Consider the following 12,021-nt stretch of genomic DNA (forward strand, 5'->3'; position numbering starts at 1 on the left):
GAAGTTTTCAATGGTAGGTATTCAATCCCCACTGCTTTCTATGGTGGGGTCCACTTGAGCTTTAAATCTACCTGACTTTTTGGCCCATGCTCTAAAATGATCTCGAAAAATGGGTGGACAGTGTGGATATAGCCTACACATCATGGTGGGACCTACACAACTTGCTAACATTGAGTGGAATTGGCACGGGACCCAATGCAACTCCATCTGATCTAATTCCAAGCTTTTCCATTCTTCCCAAACATTGAGTGGAATTGGCACGGGACCAAATGCAATTCCATCCCACCTAATCCCATCTAATATCATGCGCCAAACGCCCCCCTTAATCTTCTCATGGAGACCAACACGTTAGCATGCAAACTTGCTACCACCCCCATGAATACTTCGCAGAAGCTTCGGCCAGATGATGGTGCTCTCCTTTATGATCCCGGGGTGTATCGACGACTTGTAGGCCGGCTCATTTACTTGACAATTACTCGGCCAGATCTCTCCTTTGCGCTGGACATTGTTAACCAATTCATGAAAACTTCCCATGCTTCACATCTCATAGTTGTATACCGCATACTTCGGTATCTAAAATCAGCCCCAGGTCTTGGCCTCCACTTTAGTCGCATAGTCATCTTCATCTTTCTAGTTATCCCGATGTTGATTGTGCAGGTAGTACTTATGATCACCGCTTTACGTCCGGCTTCTATACCTTCCTAGGTGGCAATCTTATCACATGGACGAGCAAGAAGCAACCGGTTGTTGCTCGGTCCTCAGCTGAAGTAGAATATCGGGCTATAGCTCATGCAACATGTGAGCGCCTGTGGCTTCGCATCCTTCTTGAAGAACTTGGTTATCCTCCTTCGACTCTTATTCCTCTTCATTATGACAACTAAGCGGCCATCCATATTGCTCGTAACCTGGTTTTCCACGAGCACACCAAGCATATTGAGGTCGATTGTCACTTTATTCGGTAGAAAGTTGCCTCTAAGGAAATCATCGCCCATTTTTGTTCGATCCGGGGATCAACTTGTTGATGTTCTTACAGAGTCCTTGAGTCCAGATGCTCTTCATGGTGTTTGTGACAAGTTGGGCATGATCAACATCTATGCTCTAACTTGAGGGAGAGTTTAAAGACTGTTAGTGTATAGTGCGTGTGGCTGGTGGCTCTTTTAATGTAAGTGCATGTGCACACTTTCCTCCTCCTACAGTGTACTATATGCCCTATTCTAATAAAACATTGTGTTAGGGCATGTTGGCCAACACACAACATTTCCCCAAACTCTCTTCTTTCCTCTTCTTCTCTCTCACTCTTCTCCTCTTTTCTCCACACTATAATCATCAAATCATCTTCTACTGTTTTAACCAATAAGAATGTAAGACATGCATCCAATGGAAACAAATTGGTGCAGTGGTGAGCCATCTCATTAATGGAACTTCTCCACGGTCACATTCAAACGCTTCATGCAGAACAAAAGAAACAATTAAAACTGGCTTCAATTAAAGGACAAAAAGGAAACACAAATCATAATCACTTACCTTCTTAGACAAAATGATATGCAAGCCTCAAGAAGAGGTGAGTACTAAAGACTAAATCCAAACAATCAACCAAAATCAACAAAAGAGAAGGTAAGAAACCATGAAAATAAAATAAAATAGAAAATAAAGATGAGAGCATGATGAATCATACACAAAAGGGGTTAAAATCAAATCTAGAAAAAACAATATCTCTTGATAGTCAATTCAATATATACCATTCACAATAGTTCAGCATACCTTTCCTACTAAATCCTAAAGCATATGATTAAATCTCAAGCCCACTTTACACACAATCCTAATCATTTCAGTAAAATAACGAATAATCGTAAGATACTATTGTAAATGCCTAGAATATCTTGCATGAAGCAAGAATAGTGGCATTGGATTTTCATGAAGAACTAGTGAAGCATCTGTTTTAAAATGTTAGCAACTATAAACTTCTAAGAAATGGGAGCGGGAGTGCGAGTCAAAACACAATTCAAAGTGGGAGCTGCAACCGGGTAGAAAAAGTTAAATGTAATTAATCCCTATTTTCCTTCACAACCTTGTATCTATCATAATTTGATGATTACTCGCTCAATTTTTCATGGAATTACAAATCTTGAGATTGTTGGATAGATAACACAATAGGATATCCAAGCATAGGAATTTTTGCAATGGTTCAACATCATTGGACACCAAAAATAATAGCTACAATCTGGAGTGTTGAAAACTAGGGTACCAGGTACTATTATGATCATGACAACATAAAGGCATAGTTAGCGTGGACGACTTTCGGGGGGCATATCCGCCAAGCCCAAAAACAATATGATACGAGGCGTAGTGGACCGTATCAGACCCATATCGCCCATATTAACCGGCTTTTCAGCAAAAAATATGAAAAGTTATCAGGAAATAGGAAAAAATGTCAAACACCAGGGAATATCTTTTTTCTTCTTTTTTTGTGTTTTTAATACGTATGCAATGGTGTCTCCAAGTATTCTTTGATAAGAATCTCATTGATCAGCTTGGCCTGCTGAAAGTCAACCAAATTGGTCTAATCAAACATAAATCAAGCATGATTTGGTAGATTATCGATACACTGAAATACAAAAAAAAAAAAAGATGGGAAAAAATGGCTTACCCTTTCTTCCAATTTTCCCAGAATGGTCCATTCCACTTCAACTTATCGACACACTAAAATATTGTTTTTTAATCCCAAAAATAGGCTTTTAGACCTAATATAAAATGTGTTTCTAAAATTCCACTATGGTTCAAATCAAGGAAAGTGAAAAAAGAGAGAAGAAAGAGAAAAGGGGACTTTATGGCCATCGTGCATGGTAAAGACCCTAAGCATCTCTTAGATGGGAAGATTCAAGCCATCCAATCTGTCTTCTTTTGATTTGAATATGAACAGTTCTTTTATTTCTTCTCCATTTGATATGGATTAAATCATGGAGTTGATCCCAAGTCTTCCCTCTTGTATTTCTCTTGCTCATAGATTAAATATGCATATCCTGGAGAAGTATCATATAATTGCTCATAGAGAGCCATGGAAAACACAATGGTTCCTGCCTTCCGCAAATTGCAGTGTGACGTAGGTGCCATTTGGATTCTTGTATCGGCCAATCCAGCATGTCATTGGCCAATTTAGGATTGAAATTCCCAAGATTTATAACTCCCTTGAGACTGTGAAGTCCCACCATCCCAACTGCTCCTAAGTTCTTGTATCAGTTGTTTGTTGTTTCTTGCTTCTTTAGAATGATTTTCATGCGTCCAAAAGTTAAATTTTAATTTGTACAGATAATAGTATATTAGAGCGGAATGGTTTAACTAAGGAATTTTATTTTATTTTTTTTGGAAGGGTAAAAGAATTTTATTAAAAAACCTGCTAGCAAAGGCTAGACAAGGAAAGAAACAACAAGAAAAAGGAAAACACCTGCAACACAGAACAAACAACAAAGAGACCAAAAACGTCTTTACGACTCCGTCCAATTGGACAACAAGTCATTAATCCCCACCACAACCACTAGAAAAGACCACAATTGGTTACAAAAACACCACCGGTTTCTCTCCCCCCAAATTGACCACCAAATCACTGGCAACATCAAATGCCATCTCGGCTGAGATTGCTTCCCCCCACCACCCCCATGTCGAGCCCAAAAAAGATCCTACACCGACTTAGGCATCACCAAAGCAACACCAATAGGAGCAAGGAAGCGGTACCAAACCTCGCAGGTAAAAGGGCAAGATATGAATAAATGATCCATACTTTTAGCATCTTGCTTGTACATGCAACACATGTTTGGAATCATCAAAGACCTCTTCTGAAGATTGTCAATCGTACAAGCCACGTGGCGTTAACGTTGGGTGGTACTCCATAAAACCGGAATTGAAAGGCATACCATTCCTAGGCCTCAGTGACAGGCGCAATCATTTTGTAAAAAGACTTGACCGAGAAACAACCTGAGCCATGCATCAGGCACACCAAGGAGTCCGGACCACCTCCTAGGCATAGAAACTATAAGCAGTGAAGCAATGCAGTGTAATCATCTGCCTAAATATCGGTCAAGTTCCTCCTAGAAGGAGGGGCCGAAATGACCGACAAACCACTATGGGAGAAGCAATCCACCACTGCCAAGTCTGTGGAGGGCACAAGGTTAAAAAAAGAAGGAAAGTCACGCTACAACGGAGATTCGCCACACCAGCAATCCTCCCAGAACCAAACAAAGAGCCATGCCCCACCGAAAAATCGCACCTTTCCAAAAGCATCTCTAAGCAACATAATCTATTTCCAAATATAAGAGGCCTTGTAAGGGGAAGACCTTCTGGTTTCCCAACCCCTGCAAGTAGTACCATACTAGGAAGAAATGATTAAAAATTCGCTATAGTATTGTTCCGATCTAAATCGCTACAATCATTTTCCAAGGAAGGTAGAATTCATATGACTTAAAATTCGCAAACCTGCACCACCCTCAGAAACAGGCCTACACACCTCTTCCCATTTCAATAAATGGAACTTGAAACTTACATCAGAACAACTCCAAAGGAAATCTCTTCTAATCTTTTCCAATCTGACGAGGACGGCTTGCGGGCATTTAAATAGGGACATAAAATATAGTGGCGTGTTCGAAAAAGCTGCCTTGATCCAAGTAAGACAACCACCGAGAGTCAATTCTTTTTATCACCCTATCCCAAAGATGAATCGACAATTTACCAATACAAAGCGGGAGACCCAAATATGTAGGAAAGGAGCTTGCCTTGCAACCAGAGGAAGTTGCTAGACGAAAAGTCTCATCTTTTGACAAGTGGATTCCCAACAATTCACTCTTCCCTACGTTAATTTTCAACCTGAAACCGCTTCAAAACAAAGCACCACTTTCCTCAAGCCTACTCTTCCACCATCCCCGAGTTTGCTTCACAAAAAATGAGCGTGCCATCCATGAACTAAAGGTGCAAGACCAAGGTTGTCGTCCTACCCACCATGAAACCACAAAACAAGCTAGCTTCTTGGCCTTTAGAGAGGATACAACTGAAGGCTTCTACAATTACCATGAAGAGATACGGAAACGAGGGATCCCCCCTGCCCGAGGCCCCTGGAGGACTTGAAGAAACCTTTCAAGATTCCATTCACGAGCATCGAGAAAGAATGAGACCCAACACACGCCTAAATCTACTTCCTCCATTTGGCACCACAACCCAACCTTCCCAATATATAATTTGGAAATTCCCAATCAACATGGTCATAAGCCTTCTCCACATCCAACTTACAAACCACCCCCGATGTCTTTTACATAAAACGAGCATCAATATGCTCGTGAGATATCAAGGCCGTATCGAGGATCTGCCTACCCTCCATAAAGGCCCTTTGATTGGGGGAAATGATGCTTCCCACCACATTCTTGAATTTGGAGGCAGGCTTTGGGGAGGATGTTATGCGGACTCCCTATCAGGTTAATCAACCGAAAATCTTTAAAACCCTTCCATGCCTTCCACCTTAGGGATGAAAGCTATGAACGAGGCCCCTAACCCCACCGGAAGATTGCCACCCGCAAAGACCTCGTCGAGGAAATCCAACAAGTCCTACTTCCTAAGGATATTGTAACCAACCGAGCGAAATTGTGGAACAAAATTGATGCAGGACATTAACCACTTGCTCTAAAAGCTCGAACTGATAGAGCATGGCGAATTAATCCCTTTATCCCATAGCCCAGGCCCCAAATTCATGGGTTCCGGCCCCCTTATGAGCCCTAAATCCATGGGTTTCACCTCACACAAGCCTTAAATCCATGGGTTCAGCGGGCCACCCACCTTGAGTGTACCCATGCATCCCACAAGCCACCCCACTCGAACCCGGTGTGAAAATGTCCCCACATTAATCACCCCCAATGAGGAGTCTCGAACACGAAACCTCTCGGTCTGATACCAATTTGATCCAGGACAATTAACCACTTGCTCTAAAAGCTTGAACTGATAAAGTATGGCAATTTACTCCCTTTATCTCATAGCCCAGGCCCCAAATCCATGGGTTAGGTACTCGGCTGAATCCTCCTCGTGGGCCCCACCCAAATCTATGGGTTTCGCCCCCTCATGGGCCTTACTCGGCTAAATCCTCCTCGTGGGCCCCAAATCCATGGGTTTTGCCCCCTCATGGGCCCTAAATCCATGGGTTCCACCTCACACGAGCCCCAAATCCATGGGTTCAGTGGGCCACCCACCTCAAGTGTACCATTGCATCCCACAGGCCACACCACTCGAACCCAATGTGAAAATGCCCCCGCATGAAGGATTTATGTAACTAAGGATATGGTCGGTAAGGAGCAATTGTCATCAGATCAGGATTCACCTAGGTGATGAATGGAAGATAACATTCAAGACACAATAATGTAGGGGCATTTTCACACCGAGCTTGAGTGGGGCGGCCTGTGGGATGAGGAAGCACACTCAGGATGGGCGGCCCGTAGAACCTATTGATTTGGGGCCCGTGTGAGGCAAGTGGCTCATGTGAGGTGGAACCTATGAATTTAGGGCCCAAGAGGAGGGTTCGACCGAGGACCTAACCCATGGATTTGGGGCCTGGGCTATGAGATAAAGGGACTAATTCGGCATGCTTCATCAGTTCGAGCTTTAGAGCAAGTGATTAATTGTCCTGCATCAAATTGGTATCAGAGCGGGAGGTCTCATGTTCAAGACTCCTCACCGGAGGTAATTAATGCAGGGGCATTTTCACACAAGGCTTAAGTAAGGTAGCCTACGGGATGCGGGGCAAACTCGAGGTGGGCAGCCTGCAGAACCCATGTGATTTGGGGCCTGTGTGAAGCAAGTGGCTCATCATGTGAGGCAAAACCCATGGATTTGGGGCCAACAAGGGGGGTTCGGCCAAGAACCTGACCCATGGATTTTGGGGCCTGGGCTATCAGATAAATGAATTAATTAGCCATGCTCTATCAGTTCAATCTTTTAAAGCACGTGGTTAATTGTCCTGCCTCACACGAGATAGCTTGTATGTGTGGTTAGTTGTGCCTTTTGCACTAACCAACACACGAAGCACCTTGATGAGCATTAGACACAAATTATTTGGTCTTTCATAGGAAATTCGTCATTATTCATTTTACTGGCATCCTTGTCTATAGTTGTTCGCACAAGGACAATTTTTTGTATCTTCAATAGGTGATGAGAGTGTTACGAGAAGAAAAGCTCTTCATCAATCTAAAGAAGTGAACCTTTATGATTCCTAGCCTGGCTATTCTAGGATTTTGTTGTGTCTACAAACGAAGTTAAGGCTAATCCAGAAAAGATTCAAGCAATAGTTGATAGGCCTCTCCCCACGATCATTCATAAGGTTTGAAGCTTCCATGGCTTGGACACATTCTACTAGAGGTTCATCAAGAACTTCAACTCTATTATGGCACCCATTACAGAGTGCATGAAGATTGGTACTTTCAAGTGGACTAAAGCGACAATAAAGGCCTTCTAAGAAATCAAGCAAAAGATTATGAAAGCCAAAATGCCTTAGGCTTCTCGATTTCGAGAAGATAACTCAAGGTTTCCTATGACGCACACATAGGCATTAGAAGTGTCTCAATCAGGAAGGATATTCAGTAGCCTTTTCCAACGAGAAACTCAACAATGCACGAAAATAAGTAGTCTATTTACAACATAAGAGTTCTACATTGTTTTGTAGACCTTGAAACATTGGCATCATTACCTCATCCATCGATCATTTGTGTTACGTTCTAGTCATGTGGCATTCACTACTTGAACTCCCAAAAGAAATTTAGAATGTGGTGTATTAAGTGAAGCGTGTATGTATATAAGGCAACGAGCAGGCACGAAAAATAGGATCGTAGATTGAGTGAGGGCACAAAGATAAGATGGTCGATGACCTCAGCCAAAAATTGCATTTCTTGTCTGCCCCATCAGTCTCTGTTGTTGGGTTCAAGGAACTCAAGAGAGACTACACAGCTTAAGGTGATTTTGATATTTTCAACTCTCTCTTCAAGCTCAAGCACCATGTTATTTATGATGGGTACCTAATTTATGAAATTAGATTGTCTGCCTAAAAGCTCTCCTTGCAAGAGCTTGTGATATGAGCAGTGTTTTAAATATCGACAATATCAGCCGATATATCCCACGATATATCTTGTATCCCACCTGCACAATACGAAACACACTAGTGGGATATATCACAAATGTTCGATCCAGTGAGCATTTTTTTAATTTTTGATCCTTTACATATATATATGTAAAATCAATGTCAAATTGTTACAAATCTATAATTTTTCATGTTTTGCATGGTATGAAAAATCATGGATTGGGAACTTCAATTTCAAGATTTGGAGGAGAAGGACCGAGTTGCGGAAAATTGAAAAAAAATCAAAATCAAACATGTATGTTACCAAATCTAGTGATTCTTCTTTTGCTTTTGAATGTATTGCTTGTGTTTCCACACGTCTTCTTACACTTATAAATTATTTGAATAGACTTTGAATATACTTACATCAATTCAGTTAGACGACGCATAGATTAGGACCCCATACAAAGAAAACCTATTATGTGCACTTGTTTTTTATAATGTTTTGATTGGTAAGTGTGTATTGATGTCTTTTTTAACAATCTTTGAAATTTTGTTGAAAAATTCGACCAATTTCCAATGTTTCCCCATGTTTCCAACAACAGCGACACATTACACAATACAACCGATATATCACGTGCGAGCGATACGTAACACAATACCGATATTTCGAACATTGGATATGAGAACTTCATTCAAGTGGCCTTAGAGGTCACTTCAAGGTAGACAAAATGATATGCTGGTTGAGGACTATTTTTATTAGCCAGCTTCCAAGAAAGATGTTTGGAATAGTTATTTGACTCAACAATGTCAAACGCGCAACTAAGTAAAGGTAGCATGCAAAACAGTGGTCGTTACTTCATTGCTTGTGCCAAATAACCATGAGAAGTCAGCATTGATTTCGTCTTAGGATTGCCCAAGACTTTACATGGATTGGTTTCCTGAGATAACCCATTTCATCCTTGGTAAGAAGACAACTAGAGCTATGGTTTCCTGAGATAACCCATTTCATCCTTGGTAAGAAGACAACTAGAGCTCTACACATCACTAATGTTTTCTTCAAGGAGTTGGTCCATCCACATGGTGTTCTGAAGATAATTGTGTTCGATCATGATGTCAAGTTTATGAGTTACTTCTGGAAACATTACAATCTAAGATGGGAACTAAATTAAAGTTTTCTAGTGCCTACCATCAGAAACAGATGAATAAACCGAGGTCATCAACTACAGTCTTAAGAATCTTCATATATACTTGATTGGCGATCACATCAATTCATGGGACCTCATGTTGTCCCAAGCCAAGTTCAACTATTACAGTTCCGTGAACCTCACTACCAACTACCAAGTGCCAAACTTTCCTTTCGAGATTATGACTAACATTAAACATTAAAAACATATCAATTTAATTCCACTTCTTATTACAACTAAACCGAGCCAGGAAGCCAAGGCTTTTGCACAACAAATCAAAGACAACCCTTAGTATGAAATTACATGGGGCATATAAATGTCCAGTGATGCTTAAACCCAAATTCAAGAAGGGAATGAGATAATGGTGCATGCCAAGCCTAAGAGGTTTCCAGCGGAAACCTATACTGAGCTCCAGCAAAGGCAAGTTCTTATTGTGTTTTAAAGAAACTAGGTAATAATGCATACATGATCGAACTTCCATCTAAAAGGAAGATGAGCCCTATTTTCAATGTGGAAGAATTATAGTTTACCTTCAACATCATGAAGATGAGAGCACAAAAGAATGAGCTATCCAAACACCCAAAGTACCAAGCCAATCCAAGGAAGTCATCAAAGATGTGTTGGACAATCGAATAGTTTCAATACATCAAGGAGGGTAATAGCCTCGGTAGCCCATGGAAGTCATCGAAGATTTGTTCAACAACAAAATAGTTTCAACAAGCCATGGAGGGCATTAGAAATTTACAATCAAGTGGAGGAGGGTGTCAGAGATTATACGTGGATTTCAGTTGAAAATTTCAACCGCATCAAACCGGAGCTCTCTAAGGAGTGCATCACCATCATCTTCAAGGATCAATGTTCTTTCAAGTCGAGGGGGATTGATGTAGTCGCACACCATCCGTAAGATACATGTACCACAAGTGTGCACAAGAAGAAGCCCAAATGGTCCAACTTAGCACCATGGTATCGAAAAACAGTTACATAACAGTCATTACATAACGGTAATAGTGGGGTATCATTACGAATTATGGCCCATATCATAACAGTAATGATGATGGCCAATATGGCCACCATTACCGTTGTTGAATACCTTGCTTAGCACATACCGCTAGTCTCTAGAGCCCTTACCCTAGAAATATCTAAGAAGTTCTCTTATGTGTTTAGGAGTTCATTAAACATATAGGTTTTCTCATATGCATAAGAATAATCATATTCATGTAAAGCCTACAAATATGGCCTCATGCCTTACACATGGAACAATTTTATGAAATTTTTTGCAATAAGAATTTGATAAGAGGATTTCCTAAGGTAGAAGATTTGGGGAAGGATTAGTATAACACTAGCAGACAGCTAGAGGACTGTTGACTATGACTCACTGTCCCTTTGTTTCTCTATTCTAGATTTTGTTCCCAAATCTGGTACAGATCCCTCAGCCCACTGTTTGTTTGATTTCAGTCCTTTGTTGACGGTGCATTATCCATTCTGTTCTTCATATGATCTGGTGAATTTGGAAGATGACGTTACATTTCCACAAGATACCATCTAATTTCTCATGTCTTTCAGCAAATCAGAAGATTTTCCAATTGCCTATAACAGATAGAACAAAGGCTTGTTTTCATTACCAATCAGTACCAAACCAAACCCGCGACAGTAACATATTTTCTGATACAAAACATAGTTCCATAATCGAACAGTGGTACAAGAACATGCATTTCCTGCAAGCGAATGCCATATTATTAACAGATAAACAAGACCATAGTGATAGTTCACCACCATTTCCTAAAACTAGGGCTCCTCACTCTCATCCGCCATACACATGGCATGCATGCATATCAATCCAGACCGTGCAAATCGCACGACCTACTGTGGATGGAGCACAGGCTGAAAGACAAACGAATATATCCATCTCAACGGATGGTAAGGCCACCATCAACCTTTTGCAATACAACCAAATAGTCCTATCTACACAACATCTGAGACCTCAAAAGGGCTTCCCTTGTGTTGAAGATCATTGGACACAAAAATCTGACTGATCCATTCATCAGGTGGGCCACACGTCCAAATCGAGTCAATCAATCAGCTGTCCATTGTTTCCTACAGTGTGGCCCACCTGACGGTCGTCCATTCAGTGACTATAACCATAATCAAACCCTTGAACGGCTACCCAAGCAACCGTTGCAGATCTGAGGCCAATACAACAATAAAAGGAATCGCAGCGAAATCTTGTGGAGGAAAAAGAAAACAAAAAAGTAGATAAGAATGAAGATTTATTTTCACTTTTTGGTGGGAAAGAGGAGATGAGAAATAGAGGGAAGAAAGGGAACGGACCTGATTCGTGGAGGTAACGGAAGACGAGGTAATTCAGCTCGGTTGAGGTTATGCTTCCGCCCATCGCAACACTCGAATTAACTGATACTAAACAATCATGGAAGAAATAAAAACCTTTTCCTTTTTCTTCTTCTACCCTATTTCGCTCGCTCAAGGCGAAGAAGCAGCTCAAGGGAGAAACAAAACCTTTCACCCTTCTCTTTGCAGCGTTGTTTGATACTCTGGCAGAGTTAGATAGTTCATACGCAGGCACTTCAAATAACAAAACTTTTAACTGAAACTGAACCGCCTATACTTCTTGGGAAGCGGATTGCGTCCCGCCCACGATAGACGTAAATTGGTCCGGTAACGGGCTCATTGGGCCACCGCGATATATAGGTTTTATCCACGCCGTTCGTTCAATTTTCAGATCGTTCCAAGTTTTTAGCC

At 41.2% G+C, this 12,021-nt stretch overlaps 1 protein-coding gene across 1 annotated transcript in view; it reads right to left on the minus strand.

The window, feature by feature from the left end:
• Positions 1-11,821, minus strand: part of LOC131219090 (WD40 repeat-containing protein HOS15) — a 103,958-nt gene extending 92,137 nt beyond the window's left edge. Inside the window, exon 1 of the mRNA XM_058214091.1 lies at positions 11,593-11,821. Within this exon, the coding sequence (XP_058070074.1) occupies positions 11,593-11,656 (64 nt within the window). The 5' untranslated portion in view covers positions 11,657-11,821. The remainder of the gene's footprint in view (positions 1-11,592) is intronic.
• Positions 11,822-12,021: the final 200 nt, after the last annotated feature.

Source organism: Magnolia sinica, chromosome 11 (assembly GCF_029962835.1).
Source record: "Magnolia sinica isolate HGM2019 chromosome 11, MsV1, whole genome shotgun sequence".
Taxonomy (NCBI): Eukaryota; Viridiplantae; Streptophyta; class Magnoliopsida; order Magnoliales; family Magnoliaceae; genus Magnolia; species Magnolia sinica.